General features: G+C 39.4%; 1 protein-coding gene across 5 annotated transcripts; it reads left to right on the top strand.

The window, feature by feature from the left end:
• The first annotated feature begins 804 nt into the window (after window positions 1–804).
• Hr39 (Nuclear hormone receptor FTZ-F1 beta) lies at window positions 805–26,896 on the top strand. 5 transcript variants are annotated; one of them, XM_086837244.1, is made up of 7 exons: window positions 805–1,373; window positions 2,188–2,463; window positions 21,923–24,155; window positions 24,221–24,370; window positions 24,444–24,546; window positions 24,608–24,762; window positions 24,826–26,896. In XM_086837244.1, the coding sequence occupies exons 3-7, from the start codon at window positions 22,095–22,097 to the stop codon at window positions 24,907–24,909; spliced, it is 2,553 nt and encodes an 850-aa protein (XP_086693370.1). In that variant the 5' UTR covers window positions 805–1,373; window positions 2,188–2,463; window positions 21,923–22,094; the 3' UTR covers window positions 24,910–26,896. The 5 variants fall into 5 exon arrangements, with proteins under 5 accessions (XP_086693370.1, XP_086693371.1, XP_020806484.2 ...); XM_086837245.1 differs by having other exon boundaries at window positions 824–922; XM_020950825.2 differs by having other exon boundaries at window positions 864–1,785.
• The last annotated feature ends 143 nt before the right edge of the window (window positions 26,897–27,039 follow it).

Genomic DNA, 27,039 nt, shown 5'->3' on the forward strand with positions numbered 1-27,039 from the left:
TCAGAAAGTGTTTATAACAATGATAATAATAATTATTAGTTTCTGTGGCTTTCTATACCAAACATCAAGTCATTTATGTATATTGATATTTATGATGTTAGCCTAAATTAAGGTGGAAAAAAAAACTAAAAACAATCTGAAATGTACTAAAAACAACATAAACCAAGACGATTTGTTAAAATATTAAAATTATTTTATAAAACCAAATAAATTTTTAGGCTTTCGTGCAGAAAATGTATTTCTTTTTCACCGTATGTGCACGTTACTATCGGCAAAGAAAAAATGTCAATATTTGTAGCCATTTTTGTTATAAACTAACACGCTGATGTCACTAATGGAATTATTACTAAAATATGCTATATTTATAATAAACTAATCCATTTTTAAAGCTTTTAAATGGTTGCAAGTTTCATACGCTTTTCAATTCATCGATATTTTGCGAAACTTCTACTTTGCACTTTTTTCGCTACCAATGCCTTCGGTCACACTGTTTTCATTTCACCAGCAAAATTCTGTTATTATGTTAAAAAACAACGAACTAATTACATTCCTATACGTAGCATTTAAAACAGTCATTAAAATCTGATTTTGAATTTATATTTTATGCTCTCTCTTAATTCACAAGCACCTTTTCTTAAGTCTATTTTTCATTTCACCCGCACTTCTCTGTTAACCTCTCTAATTTTTTTAAATTCACCCCCAAAATTCTGTTAACTCTCTTTAGTTGTGTGACCAGTGTGGCAGCCTATTGGCTGTAAATAGCTACTGCTGATAGAAACATCGATGAACATCGAAATCGAAATCGATGCATCGATGTTTTCATCGATGTTTTGCCTATATATACGAGTGCAAGCGGTCAGAAAAAAAAATTCGTCAAAAATTACGGTACACGAGCAGATCTGCGGTCGAATTTTTTCGTGGCGTGAGTTTTAAAAAGTGTAAATACATAAAGAAATAAGATTAACATGCAGTAAATATCACTAGATATCGCCATAAAGAATAAACAAAAGGCAATGCGCAAGAAAAGAACCCGCGGCACAAATGGTCGCGGAAAACAACATGATATGCTGATTGCTTTTGTAAACAAATGTTTGTTGTGGTCAATCAATCGTAATTTACAACAAAGCAGCGTTGCGCCAAGAGCGTATAATGAGTGAAAAGAGTGGTCAAATGCCGCGGATTCGCCGACAAATTCAGTGCAATTAAGGCTGTGCATAATAAAAACAAAATCCGAATTTCGAAACCTTTCCTCATTCAGCAAAATCGAGAGAGCAACGTCAAAATTTTCGTGTCACGCCATCTCGCTCGCACCGCAAAGGTCGTTCGTTGCTGCTGCTGCTGCCGCGTTGGTGTGTGGGGACAAGAGTTTGTGTGTGAGTGAGTGCTTTTTGGTTGTGGGGAATATGGAAGAATATACGCAAAATGAAATGCATGAAAACCGAGGCATAAATTAAATGAAAGCTGCATGTGAAAAGCGAACCAAAGCCAATGTTAATTCTCGTGCATGGCAAAAGAATAACGAATGACGAGAGCGCGCAATAAGATAAAATTGAAGGTTATTCTCTGTGCGTGTGTGTACGCGCGGCTGCGAGTGTGTGCGTACTCCATTGTAAACAAAAAAGCAAGTGTTGAGCGAGGGAGAGAACGAAAGAGTGAGAGAGCAGAGCGGAAGAGCTCACTTTGCTAGAGAGAGGGAGCGCGCACGCTCGTTCGCCTACTCGCTCACTCGCACGAAGAAAGCAGAGCACAAAGCGACGCTGAAAATGTCAATAAACTCTGCAAAAGGTGAGGAAAAACGCAACAAGAGCGCCGCTGTCGTGTAAAATAAAACCCAAGCGGCTCGGCTCTCGAAGAAAGCAGAAAGGCAAGTGCAAAACAGAACACGGTGCGTGTGTGTGTGTGTCGAGTGTGTGTGTGCTGCTGTGCGAGAGTGTCGGTTCTGATTGGACTGTATGTGCAGAAGAGTTTTTTTCTGGTTTCGCCTTTTGCCTGCAACAACAGCTTCCGCGTTTGCAGCTCCAACAAGTTTCGTCGTTCGTTCCTTTCGCGGCTGCACTTTGTGTTTTTTTGTTGTATTATTTTATTGTCCATTCTCGCTGCCGCGTCCGTTGCCGTTCTTAACCCATACAAGTGCGCGTTGCTCACCGGATCGAGTATGATGAATAATTTACCGTTATTAATTCGCAGGTGAAAAATTCAAGTGCAATAATTTTCCCCACTTGCCAATCGTCGCCACGCGAAAGGCTAAGGAGAGTCAAAGTCAAACAGCAAATTTCCCTCAATAAAAATGTGACAAACTAGATAAAACACAATAATAAAAAAAAACCTACTATTAGAAAATCAACTGGAACTGCACACTACAGTTTTCTCAACGACGGAAACTGATTTTTAGGGTAATCCTATCAAACTCTTATTAGACTGAATGTAACGACTATTGGACTACCGTGATTTAATTTTGAAATGGTGAGTTATTGAACTTTTATTCATTATTTTTAATGGTTTAAGGTAGTGATACATTATGTATTTAATTTGTTTTCGTATTTTAACATAATTATTTTTAATCAAAGAACATTTCTTAATTTTGGCAAGTTCTCCTCATTTAAATAATATTTTATACTTTTTTTCGGAAAGCTTTCTGTCAAGGTATCTATTGTAAAATGTAAATTAAATCATTTAATATTCCATGTGGTTTAATTTATTAATAGGTTTATAAATCAGTTTTTAAAAAATAATATTTTCACCCATTTTAGTATACCCTCAGCTGAATATTCTAATTCCTAGACTTTTCTCTATTTTAATTAATTCTAAAGAGACGGTCTCACACTTTTCACAATATTTTCTAGCCGAGCATAGCTCAATATTTGAATATATGATATTATTTTGCATCTCAGCAAACAGTACTCCATTCCTGAGAAGGAAATCTCCCACACTTGAGGCCTTGGGCTCCCCAAAAGCCCACGGCACTCACCACGAAAAAGGCCTTTCGAGCCCCTGAAATCAAAACAATTTAATTAACGCCCCAATCTATGGCACACGGGGGAGCAGGGAGGCAGGAGAGATAGGGGGGGAAGTGACTGGCCGGGCCACTTCAATTCATAAGCAGTGAAATGTAACGGCGCCGCTGGTCACTTGAACTACTTTCATATGGCGGGGGCTCGAGTTCGGACCCCAAACTTGGTCTGAGTCACCCGCTCGGAGTGCAATTGCAGCGAACGGTTCGAAGAGAAACGAATCAGAGAGAACCAAAGTGCACTGAAACAAATAACAAATTAAAGAACAAATATTTTAAGGAATTTAATAACAGTTGTATAAATTATAATGTTTTCTGTGTTGGCTTTTATAAGGATACTAGCATATTAGGTTTTAATATTTTTAAAATTTAAAATGCTATGCAAATTTTGAAAGTTTTAAAGGCAAAACTTTTGAAAAATCAATTTCAATTGTTTTATTGGTTATTGATTACGATTTTGGTTGCAAATATGAAATATATACGATTTGTGGCAATCATTGGCTTTTTGGTCTTTGTAGACCTTCAAAAAAAACTTAAAATATGAGTATTCTAGGTATCTATTGAATCGATATTTTTATATTCTAATTGTTTTGGGAAATCAAAGTTGTTTAGAAATCATAACTAAGCTAAAAATGCATTAATTTTAAATCCGATAGCTTTTCTGTGCAAGTTTTTATAGGGTTAAAGCTCCCCAATAACTCCCTGTAGATACATTTATTATTTTGATTGATTTGTTTTAATTTTTAAACTTATTTTTCTGAGTGCATGCCACCGGAAATCGTTTCGACAACGACTATTGGTTACAATGAATCGGGCCCAAGAAAAAGGAGAGCAGAACGCAGGGCTCGGATCGGGGAGTGTTTCTGGTGAGGACGGGAGGTGAGGTGGCAGAGGCCGTGGCAAGTCTCTTAACAATATGGCCCAGGCACGTTTTGAACTCTACCACACATTTCTTCTGACGACTCGGGTCTCCGCTCTTTCTGCTTTCGCGTGTGGCTTGACCCAGAAAAATCGAAGACTTGCCAGAGACAGAGTCTTGGCCCCGTAGGTGCTGCCAATTCCACTGATGAGGTTGAGCTTGGATTCGGTCTTCGTCTTGGTCTTGGTACTTGGACTGAGACTGGGTTTCGAGGAGCTGAAGCAGAAGCGGTTGTCTCATAAAACATTTTAAATGTTGGGCTCATTATTATTTTGACTACGTCGGCTTGCGGTTTTTGTGTTTATTGGCTGTTCTTTTTTTCCTCTGACTCTCTGCTGACTGCAGTCCAGTCTTACCTTCTTTTCATTTTGTAAACTGGGTTTATGTGCGGTCCTCGGAGGTTCCCTCTTTTTTTCCCGCATCTTGCTGAAGGTTAACCGCGGGTTTTGTAAGTTGATTGGCTGCGGCCATCGCGTCTGCGCTTGTTTATGTTCTTGAACTCTTTTTAAGTGTTTTGCGGCCTCAAATGTTAATTTACAGCTTTTGTTGTCATAACCTGGGTTAAAGGCAGGTGTGGAGGGGTTCCAACTGACCAGCGACCAGATGCGGATGGATCGGCGGATTGGGGTCTTAATGTGGCGGTGATGCGGTTTTCGAGGCGTGCAACTAATTTATGAACATGAGTATTTGTAATTGACAATACTTTTTGGTATTATAAACTTGGGAAACGATTTTTACAAGGATTATTCTAAGGTAAATATATAGGGGGTGGTACAGAAAACACTACGGTTTTAAAATCCTTTAAAAAAGGTCTCTAAAAGTATGAAATAAACTTTATAAGGTAAATTGAGAGAAAATGTTTTATTAAACAGATATTATATTATTTATAACAGTTTTTAGACTACCTTCTTAGGAATTTCAAAGCACTATAACTCCTCTGTAATTCTATATCAATTTCATGATCAGTATTAATCTATTGTTTTAATATTTACAATGATTTTTTAATATTTCCCACTTGAAACTTGTTCAATAAATTATTATTTTCATATTATTATTTATTATTATTATTATACATTATACATTGATTTCTTAACATTTCCCACTTGAAACTTGTTGAATAAATTATTATTTTCAATTATTATTATAATTTTATATATTTACAATGATTGTGTTACATTTCCCACTAGAATCTCTTCAAATACAACTCTCTTAAACGCTCTTTTCTCCTCTATTATTTCCCAAAATGTCATCACTGATTTAAAAAAAAAAGATAAATACATATAAGGCAAGACTATTATTTTAATATTAAATACTCCTTCGTAGGCTCCATTGCTATGGAGATTATAATTTGTCTGGCCATATCTCATGTCGATCTTGAACTGCCACAACATCGGCGGCAGCAACGACTCAACTATTTTTCGTTCCTACGTCAGTTGAGTGCCATATGCCAGCTGTTAACCGGTTCTTGGATATATATACATATATCTTTGGGCGTTCCAACTGCCATCGATCGCCCCCACTCGCCACCCCCCTAACTTACAGTAGATACATAAATTGTTACAAGCTTCAATAGCTTCAACATCCGCCTGCTCCTCCCCCCCGTTGTAACCCGCTGGCTTTGACTCTGACTGCTAATTAGCAGTTAACAATTGCAACATTGACCTCCTCACCATAATTCTTGGCTTATTCTAGGCTCGCACACAAACACAACACGAGGAGAAGACTTTCTGCTTTGTCCCATTGTCTGGGGCGGGAGATTAAACTATAAGATACAATAAACATGGCAGCAGGTTTACCTTGTTGTAACCTCGCCAAAAAAAACCTAGTACAGGAGAAGAAGTAGAAGTAGGAAAAGTTAAAGTTGTAGAAAGAAAAGAAGCCATCTCCTACTCTCTCTCCAAGAAAGAGGGAAAGAAATTAATAGTCAGACCAAGTGTAGCTTGCTTCTTTATGATTCTTAAATATATTTTTAAGTGCTTGTACTCATTAAATTTATATATTGGTAATAAAGAAAAAATCTAGGTTTTCATATAATTAGAAAGTGGGGAATTTAAATTAGTTAAACGATTCATTGCCTATATTTAAATGTATTTTTATATATTAATATATATATTTTTGCTTATATTTAAATTAAAATCAGCACATGACAAAGCACTTAGAGCCTTTATCAATTGCTAAAGTCAAAGATAGCCAAACCTCTATCTTAGGAATCAAATTTTTAACGTTTCATCTTTAAGACTTTAAACTGGGTTTAAGCTTTAATCAGTTTTATATTAATTTGCTAAAGTTATACATTTTAGACTGCTAGTTCTTATTTACAATGTAAAATTAAGAAATTCAATATAACATTTAAGCTTTAAGTAGTTTTATATTAATTTGCATAAATATACATTTTCAAATTGGTGGTTTTCATTTTAAAATAAAGAATTTTTATAATACATTTAACTAACCAAAAATATAGTGTTGATCTTTGTTTATTAAATTTGCATCTCAAGCTCTGAAAGAGTATTTAAAACTTGGAAACTATTTGTTAATTCTTTTCCTGTTTTTGGCCAGTTGCAGTTACCAATCGCTGTAGTTGGCCGTCTTGCTGTTGTGCCATTTTTGTTTGATTTTTGCAACTGGCAACTTTACCAATTGCCAGTTGTTGTTGTTGCCTCTTTTTTTGTTTTTGTTTTTTGTTTTTATTATTTTGTTTTGTCTATACGTGTCTATATAAACATGATCGCTTTGGCCAATATCTTGGCTCAGTTCGGCTTAGCTCGACTCGGCTTGGCGCTTTTCCGTTGGCGTGTTGGTAGTAAAAAGACGAAAAACATGTTACCCAAATGTTGTTGCTGCTGCTGCTGCTGCTGCTGTTGGGTGCAACACACTGCTGTGCTGCTGCTGATGGTTGTGCAACAATTGAAGGCATTTTTGGACTGCAGTTGAACTTTTGTTGTAGACAAAAAAGGAGCGTACGAATGTGTGCCCCGGTAGTGGGCCTAAAATGATTGATAAATCAGATTAAATATAAAGCTGGCTTCATTTACTAGAAATAAGAGTCTTAAAAGTCACATATATCAGATAAATTAAAAGTATTTAGTTAGTTTTTATTAAATTTTATTAGTAAAATCAGTTTTTCCTTAGCTATCATCACTTTTAAGATCAGCATTCATAAATAATAACTCTGTGCATGGCAACGACCTATCAACAGTCTCAGCCCCTGTGTCAGTCAGTCACTCAATTAACGAGAAAACCAGCGCAGAGTTAACAGAATACTGCGGAGAATAAATGAATTTTCATGTTTATTTATTTATAACACTGAAGGTCAGCTAATAAATCCCCAAGAGCTATGCCCAAGGAGCTCGCACAAAACCATCATCAGGGTCCGGAGCCGGTCCGAAATTTATGACCATTAGCCATTAATTTATGCAAAGAAGAAAGAATAACTTGATAGAATAATAAGAAGATGGTGGGATCATGCTCTGCTCTCCACTCTTTTTGGGTTCGGCAACGAGAAGTCGATAAAAATCTCATCAAATTAAAGCAAAACGATAAAAATTGATTGGCGCATGGCTCCAGACAAGAAGACCCCTATTGCCTTAGCTTCATCGTTGGCTTCATCTCCAATTTGATCGAGGTACAAGCTAGGTTTCTCAACTTGAAAGCTGCCAATAAAATGATTTTTTTGTAAGAAACCTATTCTAATGCGACGCAAAGGCTGACAGGGAACCAACTCTGGAGATCTTTAAACTCCACAATTCCCTCTGTCGTCTTTTTTTTGCTTTGAAAACTGCCTTCTTCTGATGACTAATCACTCGAAAATTGCCGCCATCGTCTGAGGTCTGGGACTTTGGCTCCAGTTTGTTTGGATAATTTGATTTGTGTGCCATGAATAAGAGTATTGTATGGTTATAAAGAGAACAAATCAATTTGCTGCTTTTAATTTATAGATTAAAAGGAAAGAATGGTTGCTTAATTAGTTACGAGAATACCTTGTTTACCTGAGGAAATTTCGTGAATTTCGGTAACATAAAGCCTAAAATTAAATGAAGATACGATGAATATGAGTTTATAAACTCTTTTCATTTCGGTCTTGTCTTTATAAGTATATTTTCAACATAATTATAATTATTATATCTGTGATAGAAATGTTTAAAAGTAAAAGTCTACATAACATATAGAATTTTTAAAACTATTGTTTTCCTAGGTTTTGGTCCTCTTTGGCTGCCTTGCTTGATTGGTTCCACTCATTCTGCCCGTTCCACCTTTGCTCTCCCGTCAAAAGAAACGTGTTCTTCCTGCTTTAGGTTTCTTTGGACTGAGTTCAGTTCGATTTTCCTCTCTCAAAGAGCTCGTTTGAGCCAAAATGTTGGAGTAAAGCTCCTACCAACTTATGACGCATGCCTGGCGTTTCCTAGTTTCATTGAATTGATTGAACATTTCTTTATTTTGCACGATAAACATATTTATTTAAACCAATTTTCTGAAATCAAAATGATTTAAATAACTTTTTTTTTAAGCATTATTTAATTATAATAAATTGAGCCTGGAAATCTCAATAGTTTTACTTCTTTTTGATCAATGTCTGTTAGTCGTCTTAAACTTGGGAAACAAATCATTTGAAACAAACAGGTTGACAACGCCCGATTATTTATTATATCCATCTTTCAATCTGGGAATACAGAAGTAGTATCTCGCAAAAAAAAAAAAAAATTAAAGTCGCGTATATAAAAGAAATTATCACATTTCAAACAGGAAATACACACACGAACATAAATCGAGAACCGCACAGAAAGCGAAGAGCGTTGGGAGCGTTCCGTTCCCCCTTCTACAGAAAGTCAAGCAACGACCTTGGGACGCCGTCTATAAAATATAATTCTGATGTGAGCGGTATGAGTGTGTATAGACCAAAAGATACAACAAATCGCTTGCCGTGTTTTGGCCAATGATTCATTCGATTTTGCTGTTTTATTGCAGCGCAATTATATAATCCAATAGACATTCTGGCTGATTTATATTTTTCATTTGCTCTCGAAATCTTGGTCTCGTGATGATTTCCCTCTATATGTATGTATATCTCTGTCTAGTAGAGGTTGAGGAAAAAACCGCAAAATCAAATTAATCGAGCAAATATTTGATAGATAACTAAACAACATTTTGATAAACACCTGTTCCACACTTTGAATGGGCTTAATTGCGTTATATACAAATGTACGATTGCAAAGTGGTTTAGTATAGTAATAGAAATCTAAGAAATGTGACCCTATTAATTAAGTTTTTTAGTAAAAATTTGCAACATCATTGCTTTGAAATAAGTATAGGGTTCTGCAATTAAAAATGATTTATATCCAAAGCAAAAATATTGATAATTGCACCTATAATGATCTTTAATAGTGTTTTAGTTTTGGATTTTATTGTAATAATACTTGGGTAACTTAACGAACTTAATCGAAACTTATCATGTGAATAAGAAAGTTCATAAGTCTTAACCCGTTAGGACTTCCCTTCAATTATCCCATTTTTAAGGCATATTCATTTTCATTTAAGTTGACCTCAGTCCCATCTCCATCATCGGACTCGTTTATAAAATTAAGATCAAAACAAACCGCTGAAAATGGCTCGAAAACAGGCTTGTCCTCCTTATTCGAATTTTATTCGAGTTTTACTCAGTCTGTTAAGCCTGCTTTGACCGTTCTCGGGTGCTTTAAAGCGCCTGAATAAGACATAAATCCTTGAAATTATGTTTGAACCGCTCCTTGAGACTTGATGCTCCTCTTTTTTTATTTTCTGTCTGTCCCCATGTTTTAATACCCTTACTAAAGGTATTAAAATTTACGAAATAACTTGGAACAAAAATAGGTTGTAATCCTTCTATAAAAAATCTATAGCTGCTTTAATATCACGTAAAATTAGGCTGCAATTTTATTTTAATTTATTTATTATAATTTGTAAAGGGTATTCTAAGTGCCGGTTCTTTCTAGCTTGACTCTCCTTTATTGTTTCGCGCCTTGCCACACTTTTGGAGTTCTTTCCTCTCCTTTTTTTTTGCTTTATTGCATTGTTTGCCGGCTGCTCCTTTGCTCTTCCCTGTTCCCACACCTTGGGACAGCTTCCCCCACGAACTTGATTTGTTTTGATTAAGGCGAGCCTTATGATTCTCCTGTTGCTGGCTCTGCTCCAGCTCCAGCTTTGTCTGGCTCTTCCTTTTGTCGGAGCCTGAATGTTAATGTGATGGAGTGGCCCCGCTTTGAAGGACATTCGCTTAATTTAGGACCTGAGAAAACATATATTTCGAAGCGTCGCTTCTTATGGCGTCTCTCGTCGCCTTATTCTTGGGATATATTTTATTATTCTAAAGAGAAGCTGAAATTTAGTTGATTTAGCAGTTCTGGGAAATTTTAAATTCCTAGTTTTTCGTATTGATAAAAGGACAAGTGTTAAAACAGATAGTATTCAATTTAAGGTGAACAAATTATAATTATTATAATAAAATAAATATATTAGAGCATAATTTTATAATATTTCACAACCAATATCGTCTTAGACCCGATATCAATCGGTTTTATCGTTAATTAATCATCGATAACATTAAATGGATCCCAACAAAGTTGTCAAAAAATTAGCGACTAGAAAATTGACAGGACCAATTTATAAGAACAACTAAAAAACTACTGAACAAAAGAAACTCGATGGGGAGCTTTAAAGGGGCAATCGGGGGCAGAGAACTCCGTGAAGAAGAACATCGAAAACAAAAGACTATAAAAATCAACTCGAGGAACTGAGCAAAGAGATCATTGGACACATTTACGGGAAAACGAAGACATAAAGAACCAAAGAACCAAGAAAGCAGCACAGAGAGAGAGAGAGAGAGAAGAATGGTAGTGGGGTGGGGGCGGTTGGTGGCACAAGATGAGGAACGGACAAAAGAAAGGCCAAATACGTTCAATTCCAGGCGGTAGAAGAGAGGCAGCAGCAACGACGACGACGACAACGACTTGTTGCCAAGAAATAAAAAGAAACTCAAACCTAAGCTTCGAACTCAAACAAAAGCAAATGCGGCTCAGAAGAGGAAGCCACGAAAGAGAAATGCGAGAGAGCCAACAACAAGAACAGCGAAAAGCAAAAATAACACGTCATGCTGACTGCCTTTGCCTACACTCCACCTCACCCTTCTTTTTTCCTCTTTCTTCCCCCACCCTCCTCCATCAGCACTCCCTCTGCTTTGGCTCTTTCGCCTGTGCCAAGAACAAGTTGTAAATGAGGCAGAAGAACGAGAAAGCAGTTTAGCAGTTCTGGGAAATTTTAAATTCCTAGTTTTTCGTATTGATAAAAGGACAAGTGTTAAAACAGATAGTATTCAATTTAAGGTGAACAAATTATAATTATTATAATAAAATAAATATATTAGAGCATAATTTTATAATATTTCACAACCAATATCGTCTTAGACCCGATATCAATCGGTTTTATCGTTAATTAATCATCGATAACATTAAATGGATCCCAACAAAGTTGTCAAAAAATTAGCGACTAGAAAATTGACAGGACCAATTTATAAGAACAACTAAAAAACTACTGAACAAAAGAAACTCGATGGGGAGCTTTAAAGGGGCAATCGGGGGCAGAGAACTCCGTGAAGAAGAACATCGAAAACAAAAGACTATAAAAATCAACTCGAGGAACTGAGCAAAGAGATCATTGGACACATTTACGGGAAAACGAAGACATAAAGAACCAAAGAACCAAGAAAGCAGCACAGAGAGAGAGAGAGAGAGAAGAATGGTAGTGGGGTGGGGGCGGTTGGTGGCACAAGATGAGGAACGGACAAAAGAAAGGCCAAATACGTTCAATTCCAGGCGGTAGAAGAGAGGCAGCAGCAACGACGACGACGACAACGACTTGTTGCCAAGAAATAAAAAGAAACTCAAACCTAAGCTTCGAACTCAAACAAAAGCAAATGCGGCTCAGAAGAGGAAGCCACGAAAGAGAAATGCGAGAGAGCCAACAACAAGAACAGCGAAAAGCAAAAATAACACGTCATGCTGACTGCCTTTGCCTACACTCCACCTCACCCTTCTTTTTTCCTCTTTCTTCCCCCACCCTCCTCCATCAGCACTCCCTCTGCTTTGGCTCTTTCGCCTGTGCCAAGAACAAGTTGTAAATGAGGCAGAAGAACGAGAAAGGAGAGGCCAAAGACAGACCGAGAGCCAGAGAAGGGTCATTGGCGGCCATTGACTTTGTCTCGCTGATGACCTTGCCCGAAAAATGTAATAGTAAAGTGAAATAAAAAAAAAAGAAACTCGAAATGCACTCGCAGCGACAAAGAAGGCGCGCACACACAAACACACGGGAGATTGGGGAGCTTGTGCTGTGTGTTGTGCGCATGCAGCTGTTGACAAACCGAGCCCTCGAGTGCGAGCGAGATGCAGCGAGGGAGCATGAGAGAGGACCCCAAATAGATAACGGACAGGAGGAGAGAAGAGAAAGAGAAGCAAGCAGACTGCATTTTTGGGCACAGGGCCAAGGCGAATGGAGCAACGGTTTATTCTCCTGTGCCAATTGGGAGGCTGATTGGAAGGGAGGTTCATACATGTACATTGAATGTATCTGAACCTAAAGGGGTTATCTTTAAGTTTGAGTGTAAATGAATAGGATTTTAATAGGAAGATATCTGGTTCAAGAAGTAATAAATAATATTGTATAAATTTTTACTTTTTGTGAAACATAGTTTTAGAATGGGAATATAACAGGGGAATTGAGAATTGTTAAGTGTGTTTAAAAAAGATAAGTTGGATAGATTTTGTTTAAAATTTCTGGTTAAGAGTTATACAAATATTTTCATATTTTTCGACAATGCAAAGTTAAAAAAAAATTTAAGTAAGTCAAGAAAGGTATCATTTTAATTCGGAAACAATTTATATGTTAGTTTTTAATTAGCTAATAACTCTCTATACTCAATTTTAAATTTGAAAAATTAAAGTTTTGGAAAAATTTAATATTTTTCTTCTACCGGAGATGGCTAAATCTACTCGGCTGTTGATGCTTACCAGGAATACATACAATACATACTTTGTAAGGTCGGAAATGACTTCAAAGCTAGAAAAGCTTTTGAATAAAATATTAAAGTAACCTGATTGGGCTTATGTTTGAATTTGTATTTAATTTTTAATTTAATTTACAGTTTCGCTGTCCCTCTCCCCCAATCGATAATCGAAATGCCTCGGCTCAATGGCAAACAATCGTGCCATTTTATCGATTACACAATAACACTTAATAAATTGCAACCTGCCAAAAACAGTTTGATCAACTCGGCCAAAACCCAGTGGCTGCATCTATATAACTTGGCCGAATGCCAACACGCATGCGGGGTAAATTGCAATTGCAGTTCGATGGCTTAAAAAAGAATAGCTCAGCTGCATTTGGCTGAATTGCGATCGCAAACAACCTTGTCCCAAAACAACTTGCCAGTGTGTTTCAGTCCAGCTTGCAGTTGTTGTTTCTTAAGTTTATTTGCTCGGTTTTTTCAGCATCGTTCATATACATATTATGCATGTGTAGTTTGCACGTACGCGTCGCGAGCTGGCTTTTGATATTAATTAAACGCACGCAGCCGGACCAGGCCAGACCAGAACAGAGACCTGGGACGGAGTCGGAGTCCAAGTCGAAGTCGCATTTGGAGCCATAGCCGGCGGCAACGAGACCTGCAATGTGCCCACCCAGCAGCAGCAGCTCAGCAGAGATGCTGAAACGAGTTCGAAGAGAACCAAGGGGACCAGCTTAAAAAAATATATATAAATGGAGAGAAACGAACTCAAAGCGGGTCCAACTGGTGTTGCGGCTTAGAAGCAATAAAAAAAGAGTTGAAAAAGAACGATTATGTAGAGTGCCACGACTATCAGATACCCGGTGCTTATAATAACTAAGACTGAATAACATAACATACTTGTTTAAGTATTCATATTAATTAATTCATGTTTGTGAAAAGTGGAATATATATCTTGTCTTAAAAGTTGGTAAAAAGATCTTTAAGAGCCTCTGAGTTTCAGGATCAGGATACCTACTATTCCATCTCATTTGCTACTAATTACTAGAATGCGTTTTTACTGCAAAATAAAACCATGTGTGAGGCGATTATTTTACAATGCATCGCTGGTGGGCGGTCTTTAGACTGAATACACTAACAAAAAGTTGTGCAAAACATTTATCATAAAGGATATTTAAGGAAATCTGAAATGAAAACTGATTTAATAAGCATAAAATGTCCAAATAATACATTTAAAAATTATACATTTTCTGGTAATATGTTTATGTTTTAAAATGTATTTATTATACCCTTTCAGGGTATTATTATTTTATTAATAAGCTTGTCAGGCTGCGAAGAAGCTGTTTCCGACCCTATAAATCTTATATATTATTGATCTGTATCAACAGCCGACTCAATCTGGCCATCTTAGACATTTTAAGCTTACTTATGATCAAATACCGATACGATCCACAAATTTAGTTGCAAATTTTAAGGGTATTATAAGCTTTGGCTTCCGTACTTAGTTTCTTTTCTTAGTTTCTATATGAATAGAAACCCTGTGTGTTATGAAATACCTTTTTTTTATGAAATTCATACAATATATTATTTTCTGCCAGTGCAGTTTAAGGTGAGCCCTGGCTCTGGTCCATCGAGCTCCTTTGCATGCGCCGCTGAGCAAAGCTACAAGCTTTTTAATGACTCTGTTTAAGAGGCCTTCTGGTGCTGGTCTTTCCAAGGCAAATGCAAGGCACAACGCAGTGAAGTGACTGCTGGTGGCACTGGCTAAACAACCGGACAGTGGAAGAGGGTTACCTCGTCATGGGAACGTCTCAACGATTTTTTATTTATTTTTCTCAATGGTTTCTATGCTAAAAGTGAGCTGAAAAGGTCCAAGAATTCTTATTAATTTAATATAAAAAATACTGATTATTATACAAACGAATTACAATCCCTAGATCGAACATAATTCACCATAATCTTTAGATTTCTAACCATATAGAAAGCACTTCTATCTGCTGATCCGGGAACTGATGATCAGTATTTAATTATTTGTTGTCCGTGTTTATAAAGAAACTCTCGCCAACGACCTTGGGTCTACCAGATCCAACGTTAAAAACAAATTGAAACTAAAAAAAAAGAAAGAAAACAAAATGAATTACAAATGTTATAAATAAACTTTAGTGAACAAAGCGATTCCCGACTCTCCCGGTGGCCGTGTTATCGTTTATTGATATTGATAGTGCGTCCAAGTCTGATGATGATGGTGGTAGGTTGAAGGCCTCGAAGCTGATAAACCAAACCCACAGAAGGAGGTTCTGCATATATGGGACTGACAGGGAGTGCCAGTCATAAAAATGCAAAAAAAAACTCTGGAAAAGCCGTCTGAAAAAATAATAAAAATGAAAATGCGCAAGCGTAACATTTCCTGTTTGTCCAACGGTAAATCGTAATTGTTATGCAGACGACGAAGACCTGGTCTGTGCCGCATTGCAACGCCCCAAAAAAACAGCCTGGGTTCTGGCCACAACCGGGTGATGGTAGCCATGGTAGCCCCCAAAGGTGCTCCAGGCTGACTCCCGGAGTGCGTCTGGCTTGAATTTGTTGGCCATGTTGACAAAGTCATCTTCTGTGCTACCAAACTAGTTCGCTTTGTTTACTCGGGGGTTCTTTTTTTTGCACTGCAAAGATTGATTAAGATTTATCTTATCAATCAGAGACGGCTGCCGATTTCCACTTTCAAGTAAATAAAAATACTTTTGGGTAGAATGTGGAAGGGAAAGGTCACTTTTTATTGCTTAATATTAAAGAAGACTTAACACCACTTTACAAATTAATTGTTAACATATGTATAACATGCATTTTTCTCAGTGTTTTTATGCCATTAGTACCGGTTTTTGTTGCCGTTTCTATCTTTTGTGCCATTACAAGGCAACGGTGGCCATATCGATGCGAGACAAGAGACGAGACCTGACGCACCTGTTGAAAATCAAGTTCTTTTAGTTGTCAGCATACAAATATACATATATAGTTAACGATATATGTATATGTACTATCGTAAAGATAGAAGCTCTTTTTTTAGCAGACATTAAGTTTTAATTTATAATTTTCCGTGGCAATGTGTCCGCAAATGGTAATAGGAAACTCTGCAACCACGACCACGCATTTCTCAATCAATATACGCCTATCAAACTGGTCAATTTATGTACTGGGAAAGTGCTAGTCATTCAGGTTAACACTATCGGACATGCTATATTAACTTAAGAAATGAGAAATCATTAAATTTCTTTTAGATATAAGCAAGAATAGAAAATAATAATAGGGAAAATAATTATATGCCAGCAGAGGTCGTGCAGATTTAATAAAGTTAGGACTGTGACACATTGTTAAACTGGGAAAGAGTTCAAAATTCATGGAACACGACCATGAAATACCCGATCCTCAGTAAATACTAGAAACTAATTCAACTATGAACGGAATTTTAGTTTGATAAGGCAAAACATAGTTAAAAACTTAAATTTAATTCCATAATCTTCACAGACTTAAGTAAAGAACTAGTTGTGAAGTATTCTTCAACTTTGACATAATATTTCAAGTTAATATTCAGCGTTAAAACTTCTGATGGCCAAGTTGGCTTACAATTCTGACTGAAACCCATTGCGCCTTGTGCCTTGCAGTCATGACAGTGCTGTTGGTGTTTTGCAATTTGTTTGCCATTTTCCATAAGCCAACTTCTGTTGCACATTATGCTAATGACATGCCTATGTTGCCGCCCCGCCCCCCATCTGGCCATTCGCCTCTTCGGGTCGAGGTGATTAATCAAAAAGCTTGCAGCGCCAGCAGAGACACACTGCAAAAATGTTGCCCCCGCTGCCAGGTAATGCAATTTGCAATTGTTGTTGGACCCGCAGCACACCAATCCCCGGGATTCCCCTTCAATCCCCAGTTACTGGTACAACCATAGACATAACCTGGCTCTTTGTTTGCCGTTTGGCGAAAGGTGTCGGAGGTGTGTGTGTGTCCGTATACCTGGTGTGTGTGCTGCTGCTTTGTCTATCTCTGGAGCGTGTTAAAAATTTGCTGCAGTTCAAATTGGTCGCTTTGGACTCTATGATGATGCAAGCATTCAGGATTTGAATGGAAGTTTGGAATGTGCCACATTACTAGGTGCTTTTGTATAGCAAATTACGGATGGAGAGTGCTTTGTTATTTGTTTTATGGAAGTGTATTTCTAAGGAAAAGTGTTGATAAACTCCAAAGACATTTATTAGAAGTTGTTCTTTAGAGTGGTTTTCGGTTACTTCGAAGGTCAGGCAGAGAAATTAGAGAACTCTTGAGTCTATGCGTTCCATTATCACCTAAATGTTGGAGTTACTTGAGAACTCTAACATAAAAACATATAGAATATATTCGAGTTCTGTTCTTTTTCCGTGCCTTTAACTTGTATTCAAAACAAACTTGAGCTTCGGTAACTCAAACCCCAAGGACTACGAATTAATCCCCTGGGGAACACAAGGCCAACGATATTAGTTGGGGCTTTAGACACCCACAGAAACCCTCAAGCTCCAAAAGGGAAAACGCCGTTGTCCCCAATTAGAGCACCCTACCAACCCCCATTGGCTTTGGCTTTTGGGGGTGCAGATCCGCCATAAAAAATACTCCGCTTTCATGTCACGCATAATTGAAAGCAACTTCCTATTCAGTGGGCAACTCCGACATCAACAGAGATATCAACCACCCCCAAAAGCGAAGGCCAGAGACCGAAGGAGTCGGGAGGTTCAACCCTCGAAGCTTGTGCCCCACAAAGCATGTCAATGTCATGAATATTATTGACATGGATTTCCACCCACACCAAATAAACCCCTTACCCCTTACTCCTCCCTTGCGGCAAAGTACGCCATATTCTTTCTAGGGGGCGCATTTCCGCGGAAACAAAAAGAACAAAAAAAAGGAGAAGCAGAAAAAAAAACTGTGAAGGTCAACCCCTTTTGCCAAAGCCCGGAGGGGAGTTTTTCCCCATGTAACTGAAGTTGCCTTCGATGGCCTGTCAAAGCCAGAGTCTGATAAAAATCGATAAACGACAGACGGCGAACGAGGAACACCGAACTCCAAATGGGCGATGTGGAGCCCCAGAGCCCAACCCGCTTATTGTCTCGGTCAGCGGACTTGTCGTGCCATTAGATTACCCCACTCGACAGGCTGAACCGAGCTGAACCCGAGTTGGTTTCAGGGGCTAGTCGAATTGCAGCAAAAATGCAGTATGAGTCTCTGTTATCGCCGAATTGGGGTATACTCTTGGATGTCCAGAAATTCCCTCAAAAGACTTTCATAAGAGCTTGTCTTATTTTTCAAATTATTGTAGAATAATATTTTCTTATTTGCATATTTTTGGTGTAGCTCAATACAACTTTCTTTACATTTGAGATTTATTAATAAATTCCCGCGGTCCTTAATGTGACCTTAAAAGTAGCCTAGTGTGACCATGCACCTTAACGAAGCATTTCATCCTGATTGGAAGTAAAGTGACCTAGCTGGACGAAAGGATTAACCACAATTATCATTCTAAGATAGAGTATAGGAACTTTAGAATCTCTTGGTATGCAGTTGAGGTCGTGTCCCGACTGTTGTTGGGGACTGTTGTAATGCGATAGCGGCGCTACAAGAACTTGAAGCGGGGCAGAGGAGAGGGTGGAGTGCCAAGCCAGCTAATTGCCATGCACTTTTCATAAGCCAAAGCGAAGGCAGTCCGGCAGTATTATTAGGTAAGCGTAATTAGATCATGGCTGAAAGCAGCAGTCAGCTTGACAGCTTGAACTAGAACCAAGTGTCAGCCCGGAGGGGACTGCTCTACTTCGGATAGCAAAATATAAATGATTTCGATATTTGTTAAATATGTGTGTAATTTAAGACTTTGACAATGACTTGAATTCCAAAATAATAGAGAATTGTTGTGTGCTTATAAGGAATCTGAAGGGAGGCTATAGAAATCTCTACTACTCTAAAATCTCATCAAAAAGATTCTAAAATTTGTTGTACAATGTTACATTGTAAAGAGCCATTTGCTTCCACATCTGTTTTATTGCTTACTTGTTGATTACTTTTTAAGAGATCTTCAATCTTTTTTCTTTCTTGTTTTTCTTGCATATAAGAGGTTTTTATTATTTGATTAGTGATTTCAAATCAAAACTTAAAAAGCTGTCGAAAAACTGTGCTACATTATACTTTTGGCACTTAAAAAATATTATGGCATACTTTTAGACACATTTTTTCAAGGATTTCAATACCCTTGTGATTTCTGTGTGGGTGGCAAATCCATTCCAACTTCTGGAATAAATCTCCTTTCCAAGGTTAAAGCTTTGAAATCTCAAGTCCATTTAATTTGCATTCCATCAACCGTTACCCCCACAAGCACAGACACACACATACACAGATCAGGAAGGCGCATTTACTTCCGCTTCCCAACAAAATCACATGTGTAATCTATGCTGGTGTGGGTACAGTGCCATCCCAAATACAACAACAACAACGCCAGAAGAGAGTCAGAAAATGGTAGAAGGCGAAAAGGTAAAAGCCGAGAGGCCAAAAAGGGAAGCCATCGTCGAAAATCGCTTGGCTGCATTTGTTGGGCCTTGAGAGGGTCTCAGAACCCCCCTCATACTGCCATAACGAACATGCACACACACTCATGCAAGCGTATAAAATCACATGTATGAGTATGTGATATGAGTATTTCCCTGAAAGCCAGAACATGAAAATCAGCAAAAACCAAATGCTGACCAATTCACTTCTTGTCTCTCTTTTACGCTCTATCTCATTCTTTCTCTAGACTGAACACCCACACAAGCTCAGCTGAGAACGATTCTTGATGGAGCAGAGTGAGAGAGAGAGAGAGAGAGAGGGCATCGTTCGAATTGTGGCGTTTTGATATAAAACAATTTTTGTTTATTTTCTTTTCTGCTTAATTCACACACACATATACACAGCCATGCCGCCTATCACCCTGTCTACGAGTGTTTCTGTTCTTCTTTCTCTAACCCCAAAAAGCAAAAGACGAGAAAATAAACTGACGCATGCTTTTGCTCTCTCTCTCGCTCGCTCTCTGTCTCCGCTCTTTTGTCTCCCCCGCGGCGCATGTGTTGCGTCTTATACTGTATCTGTGTGAGTTTCTCCGAGTACTTTTGCTCGAATGTATGAGTGTGGAGCTGCCTTCGTTGCTGCGTCTTCTTCGTGGTTGTACTTCGCCGTCGCCGTCGTTGCCGTCGTCGGGCTTGTTGTTGTTGTATGCAAGGTCGTTTGCGTACAAAATTCAACATTATTTGAAGGTCGTCCTTTGCCCGTTCTACGTTCTGCGCGTCGCTTCTTACTCGTTCTCGTGCGCGCTATCTCTTTTCTTCCTCCCGGCTCCCGGCTCTCGGTCTCTCCCTCTCTGTTTTGACTTGGCCGTTTCTTTTGGCGTGCAGTGCGTGGGGTTGTTGTCTCCACTAAACAACAAAGATTCATCGCCCTTCTGTCTCTTCTCGCTTTCTTAGGGGTCGCGCGAGTTCGTTTCGAATTGTGTATTTCCTTTTAATTGCATTGCAACACACTGGTTGGGAAATGATGGAAACCCCTCACCAGGCAGCGCCCACGCTATCGGGTACATCTACCCCGGGCACCCCTTTGTTGCCAGGTGACCTCGCCCTGCCCTTGTCACTGTACAGTGTTCTATCTTTAAGTCAGTCAAGGTTCTTTTAAACAATGACAGGTTTTTAAGTTTTAATTCTTTTAGTTTTTAGAATATTTATATTTTTTATTTGATCATGAAAGTTTTTATAATATACAGGACAAATTTTTCTTTGCCTGCAATGTACAAGTAATGCAGTAAATAACATAGGTGAACAAAGTCAATCATATTTTTAACGGGCATATTGTTAACATGCAAATATATTCATTTATTGTTTACAGTTTTTTATTGCAATGTACAAGCAATTAAGCCAAAAACTGTCGTATCTCTCATACCGCCCCGAAAAGCAATCATGTTTTAATTAAATTTTCAAAACATTTTTTATTGAGTTCCAATACAACTAGTATTCCTAACTTCCTCTATCCGCCCTAGACCCTCCTTAGCTTCACTGTACCCGTTGTCGTATTTCTTTCTCCATCCCGCATCACATGTGTCCAAAAGAAGAACGGAGGGCTAGCCCAGCTGCGTGGCGCTGGGTTAATGTACCTTAAATTTATTATAATACCATCCATTCTGTTCGGCGGTCCGCTCGTTCCATCCATCGGAGCCATATTCTGTGGGTTCGATGACATTTTTCGTGGCTGGCCATTGCCTATAGTTTTGCTCCGAACATTGCCCAAAACCGGAGAGTAGGAGATAAGCATTGAGTGAGCAAGAGCAGAGCAGAAAGCCGCTCGTGAGCATGAGCGGTTCTTTGAAGCCGGCTTTGCGGGCGAACTCAATTAGCATAAGTGCTGGCCAAGGTCGCCGGGGTGGGTGGCTGGCTGTATGGGGTGGCATTGACCCTATTGTCGTTGGACTTCCCATCCGCCTTTAATAGGCCTTTGTTCGCCGTTGCCAGGCGGGGGCACTCGTAGTCCGAAACGCTGAGCAGCAAGTCCATCGGCCAAGCGGAATTGAGTCATTGAGTCAAAAAGGTTCTCGCCACCGGGAGAAGCCCAAGTCTGACTAGAAAACCTGCGAAATTCTTTAGCGTTTAAGCCAAAACTTGTTCTTGACCAAAACTATGAAATTGAGTGAGTTGCTTAGCTTTGAAATGGAATGGAATGATGTGAGCTTAGGTAGACTCTTAAAACAAACCCTTACTTTAAAGTTTGAATGGAATAAAAGCTTTATAATTTGAATGAAATTTGATATTTGATCAGATTTCCGATATATTACTATATAGAAGGAAGACTAGACGAGGTTTGAACTTAAATTCTTGAATATTTCATCCAGTTTTCGTCAGTAACTAACTCCAAACTCTCTCTTTAATCTCTCCAGTTTTACAACACAATGGAACTGCATCAACGACATCTCTCAAACTTTTACAAAATCGCACAACTGAGATAAGCACACATAAATCGTAAGAGAGAGAGAGAGAGCACACCGATCTGCCAGAGCTGCAGATCGATTTACTGGAGGCCATTGTCATAACCACCGCTAGAGGATCAGTATGCCGAACATGTCCAGCATCAAGACGGAGCAGCAGAGCGCTTCCCTTGGAGTAACTGGCGGTGGCTATCAGCTGCCGGTCAACATGTGCACCACCACCGCCTCCACAACGACGACAACGCTGGGAGGAGGATTGGGAGTAAGCGGGGGAACCACCGGATCAAGACACAATGTGTCCGTGACAAACATCAAATGCGAATTGGATGAGCTGCCCACGCCCAATGGCAACCTAGTGCCAGTGATTGCCAACTATGGCCACGGCAGTCTGCGAATCCCGCTGAGTGGAGCTCCACCACCTAATCATGAGGAGGAGTCCGATTCGGATGCAGAGCTGGCGAACATAGAGAACCTGAAGGTGCGCCGGAGGACGGCGGACAAGAATGGTCCGAGGCCCATGTCCTGGGAGGGAGAGCTGAGCGAACCGGAGGCCAATGGCGGCGATGAGGAGCTAATGGAGACGGAGCCAACGATTAAGAGCGAGGTACTAACCAGCACAGGAGCACCCCTCCAGCCTGCTTGTGCGCTGCAGCCGATCAAGACCGAGCTGGAGAACATTGCAGGCGAACTGCAGCAGCAGGGAAAGGCCTTTCCACTGACCACCGGCAGCAACACCACCTCCCAAACGCTCTCGGCGAATCCCAAACTTAAGCTGGCGCCCACGCAAAGTGATCCCATTAATCTCAAGTTCGAACCGCCGCTGGGGGACAACTCACCGCTGCTGGCCGCCCGCAGCAAGTCGAGCAGCGGTGGCCACCTGCCGCTGCCCGCTAATCCCAGTCCCGACTCCGCCATACATTCCGTCTATACGCACAGTTCGCCATCGCAGTCGCCGTTGACCTCGCGCCACGCCCCCTACACGCCCTCGCTGAGTAGGAACAACAGTGATGCCTCGCACAGCAGCTGCTACAGCTACAGCTCCGAGTTCAGCCCCACCCACTCACCCATCCAGGCACGACATGCCCCCCCGGCGGGGTCACTATACGGCAACGGTGGCGTGCATCATCACAGTGTGTTGTATCGCCCACTGAAGGTGGAGGCCTCCTCAACGGGGCCACCGTCTGGCAGCCAGGAGGCACAAAATCTGAGCATGGATTCGATATCCAACGGTCTGGATGCAACGGGCTCTGGTTCATCGTTGCCCGCTTCACCGGCTGGCATTTCGCGGCAGCAGCTCATCAACTCACCGTGTCCCATTTGTGGGGACAAGATCAGTGGCTTCCACTACGGCATCTTCTCCTGCGAGTCCTGCAAGGGGTTCTTCAAGCGCACCGTGCAGAATCGCAAGAACTATGTGTGCGTGCGCGGCGGACCCTGCCAGGTGAGCATCTCCACGCGTAAGAAGTGCCCGGCCTGCAGGTTTGAGAAGTGCCTGCAGAAGGGCATGAAACTGGAGGCCATCCGTGAGGACAGGACACGCGGCGGTCGTTCCACCTACCAATGTTCGTACACGCTGCCCAATTCGATGCTCAGTCCACTGTTAAGTCCCGATCAAGCGGCTGCTGCTGCCGCTGCCGCAGCGGTGGTCAGCCAACAGCAGCAACAGCAACAGCAGCAGCAGCAGCAACAACATCAGCAACAGCATCATCATCAGCGACTCCAGCAGCTGAATGGCTTCGCCGGTGGACCAATTCCCGGCTCAACCTCCCTGCCAGCTAGCCCGAATCTGGGTGGGGCTTCCATCAAGACGGAGGACGTGGCCACGGAGGCGGCGGGCAAGCAGAGTCTGCGAACTGGAAATGTGCCGCCACTACTGCAGGAAATCATGGATGTTGAACATCTCTGGCAGTACACCGATGCGGAGCTGGCTCGCATTAACCAACCGCTGTCCGCATTTGCCTCCGGCAGTTCATCGTCGTCGTCATCCTCGTCAGCCACTTCATCGGGCGCCAACCAGGGACAACAGCCGCAGCTGACCAACCCACTGCTGGCCAGTGCTGGTCTCTCGTCCAACGGCGAGAATGCCAATCCCGATCTGATTGCCCATCTCTGCAATGTGGCCGATCATCGCCTCTACAAGATTGTCAAATGGTGCAAGAGTTTGCCGCTCTTCAAGAACATTTCGGTAAGTGCCGGCAGATGGAGTTCATTGTAGTTCCTTGGAATTAATTGTTATTCTTCATATTCCAGATCGATGATCAGATTTGCCTGCTCATCAATTCGTGGTGCGAACTGTTGCTGTTCTCCTGCTGTTTTCGATCGATCGACACTCCCGGCGAAATAAAAATGTCACAAGGCAGAAAGATAACGCTGTCGCAGGCAAAATCCAATGGGTTGCAGGTGAGTTTCAATTGGGATTAACCTTTGTTAGAGGTCATAAGAAGTAATGTATGTTAAAACTATTATCCTACAGACCTGCATTGAACGGATGCTCAATCTGACAGATCACCTGCGGCGATTACGTGTTGATCGCTACGAATATGTTGCCATGAAGGTGATTGTGCTGTTGCAGTCAGGTAAGTTAGAGAGAAAAACCGCCATACACATTGTGAAGTTAATAATCTATAAATCCCTTAGATACCACGGAGCTTCAGGAGGCAGTAAAGGTTCGGGAGTGCCAGGAGAAGGCGTTGCAGAGCTTGCAGGCTTACACATTGGCCCACTATCCCGACACGCCATCAAAGTTCGGGGAGCTCCTATTGCGCATTCCCGATCTACAGCGTACCTGCCAGGTGAGTGTGTTGGAATATGCATGATAAATATCAAGAGTATTAATTTTTATTCATTTTGTTTAGTTGGGCAAGGAGATGCTAACGATCAAGACTCGCGATGGCGCCGATTTCAACTTGCTGATGGAGCTCTTGCGCGGAGAACATTGACAATTGATGATGATGACAGAAACGGTGGAAATATGTTTCCGCTGGCACAACAAGATTTACATACTTAGTATTAGATATATATTTAGTTTAGAGTTAAGTTATCTACACCTATAAGCTCTGAAAACATGTGCCTAAAAACCAAAGCCACAACAGCAGTCAGCATCAGGCCAGAGATGATGATGAAACTAGGCGCAAGCGCAGGATTGCCAAACCTTTTTATATACCAATATATATTTTGATATATGTATGGCCCTTAGATCGCTGCTGTTGTTGTTGGCTTGGAGTTTCCAGTAAGAAAAGTATATAATGTTTTTGCTATATATACACACATATACATATATTTGACTTATGTATAGAGTAAACACTAAAGCACACATGGAAAATGAAAAGACTAAACAATTTATTTAAAAAGATACTTTTAGGCATTAAGCAGAGGGCGGGGCAAAAGGACGAACGAAAGAATAGGCAGAGGAGAACCAACCACAAAAGGAAAATCAAATTAAATTTAGTTAAAGCAGCTAGCGACTTTTTATACATACATACATATATACATACGTACATGTAAGAGGGGAATAAATTCGAACTATTTTTTAATGAATTGCCAAAACCGATTTAAAGGTTTATTAAATGGAGAGGAGCTGCTAGAATTTTCGATACATATATATATCTATACATTAATATTGAAAACGGATAGTGAAATCCAACTTTTAAATGTTGTAGCATTTAGTTTTTAGTGCAATTTCACCCTTGTCTACTTATAACTATATATATATATACAGCCAGATATGGCCACAAAACTATATACAAAAAAAAGACCACTCGAAATCGCCAGCTCTCTGGCTGGCCAAGACTATTCCAGTGATGCTAATTTGTTGCATAAAAAACACACACAACTACATACATAAATCAAATTTATAATCATTTTTCGATATGTACTTTAGTTTCGCATTAATTTGTTCATTAATTAATTCATTACGTTTATGGTGTAACTTTTACTTAAATAGCTGAAGCAAATCCTGCAACAGGATTTAAAACATTTGTGAGGAAAACAATTAATTACAATTATCGAGAATCATTTTTTGCTTATAAACTAGATAGTTAGATATGTATGTCTATATGTGAGTACGTTAACTGTAAAGCTCTTCCTGCCCCACCAGAAAAGCAAATAAAAACAAAAAACAAAACAATTGTAAGACACATGAAATTCCAAATAAAATAAAAAACATAAACCTACAGAAAGGGAGATCAAAAGATCAAGATATACTTAACTTCAAAAGACAGGAGGTCATATGTGATCCTGCGGTGTATCGTGATTTTCTTTATTTAAATAAAACTACAATTATTATTTATTCTTAAACATTTTGCCATTTAGAAATCCATCACTTTTATTTAATACCTTATCGAATGTGTAATTCTCTGTTAATATCACGACCACGATCTCAGTTCATATCGATCCTGACCGCCTGTCTAATCCCGCTGCTGTCCGTAAATGTAAACCTAAACTTAAATTGAAAATAGTTAAATGTTAATGTAATAAAGAAATCGACCTAACTAAATATCAATATACAGAGTACCATAGTTAAATAAAGAAGAAGCAACACACACAGACACACAAAAATATTTAAGACCAATCAACAAAATCAATCAAAAGTATCATATAATTTACGTATCAAGAATAAATATTGTAAAATCACGAATTCGTCGGCGTTTTTTAAGGACAGATTCTACTACTTAAGCCCATTGCTTAAGTGCCCAGATTCTGCTTAAAATGGATAACAAAAACACAATTGTTTCAGTTTTATAAACTTTTATTTGTGTCACATGTTTTGATTTCGCCACCACAACTCATCCCCCAACATAGGAAATATATCGTTTGCTTTTAAATAAATGTAATTATTGAAATATAAAAAGAATAAATTGGTCAACAATTAAACGTAAATTGTCAATGCAATATTTTGTAATAAAAAAAATATGAAAAATGCAAAAATATGTATCAATTTGAAAATGGAATTGTGGGTTTGATAAATGGAACTTTACAAGACATCCCATTAAATGTAAGTTTAACCAATCATTTTAGCTATTTAATAATTATAAATCTATTCAGAATACGAACATTTATAGAAAGCAAGA

The sequence above is a fragment of the Drosophila serrata genome, unplaced genomic scaffold (genome assembly GCF_035046125.1).
Source record: "Drosophila serrata isolate PLE 108 unplaced genomic scaffold, ASM3504612v1 contig_302, whole genome shotgun sequence".
NCBI classification, from domain to species: Eukaryota; Metazoa; Arthropoda; class Insecta; order Diptera; family Drosophilidae; genus Drosophila; species Drosophila serrata.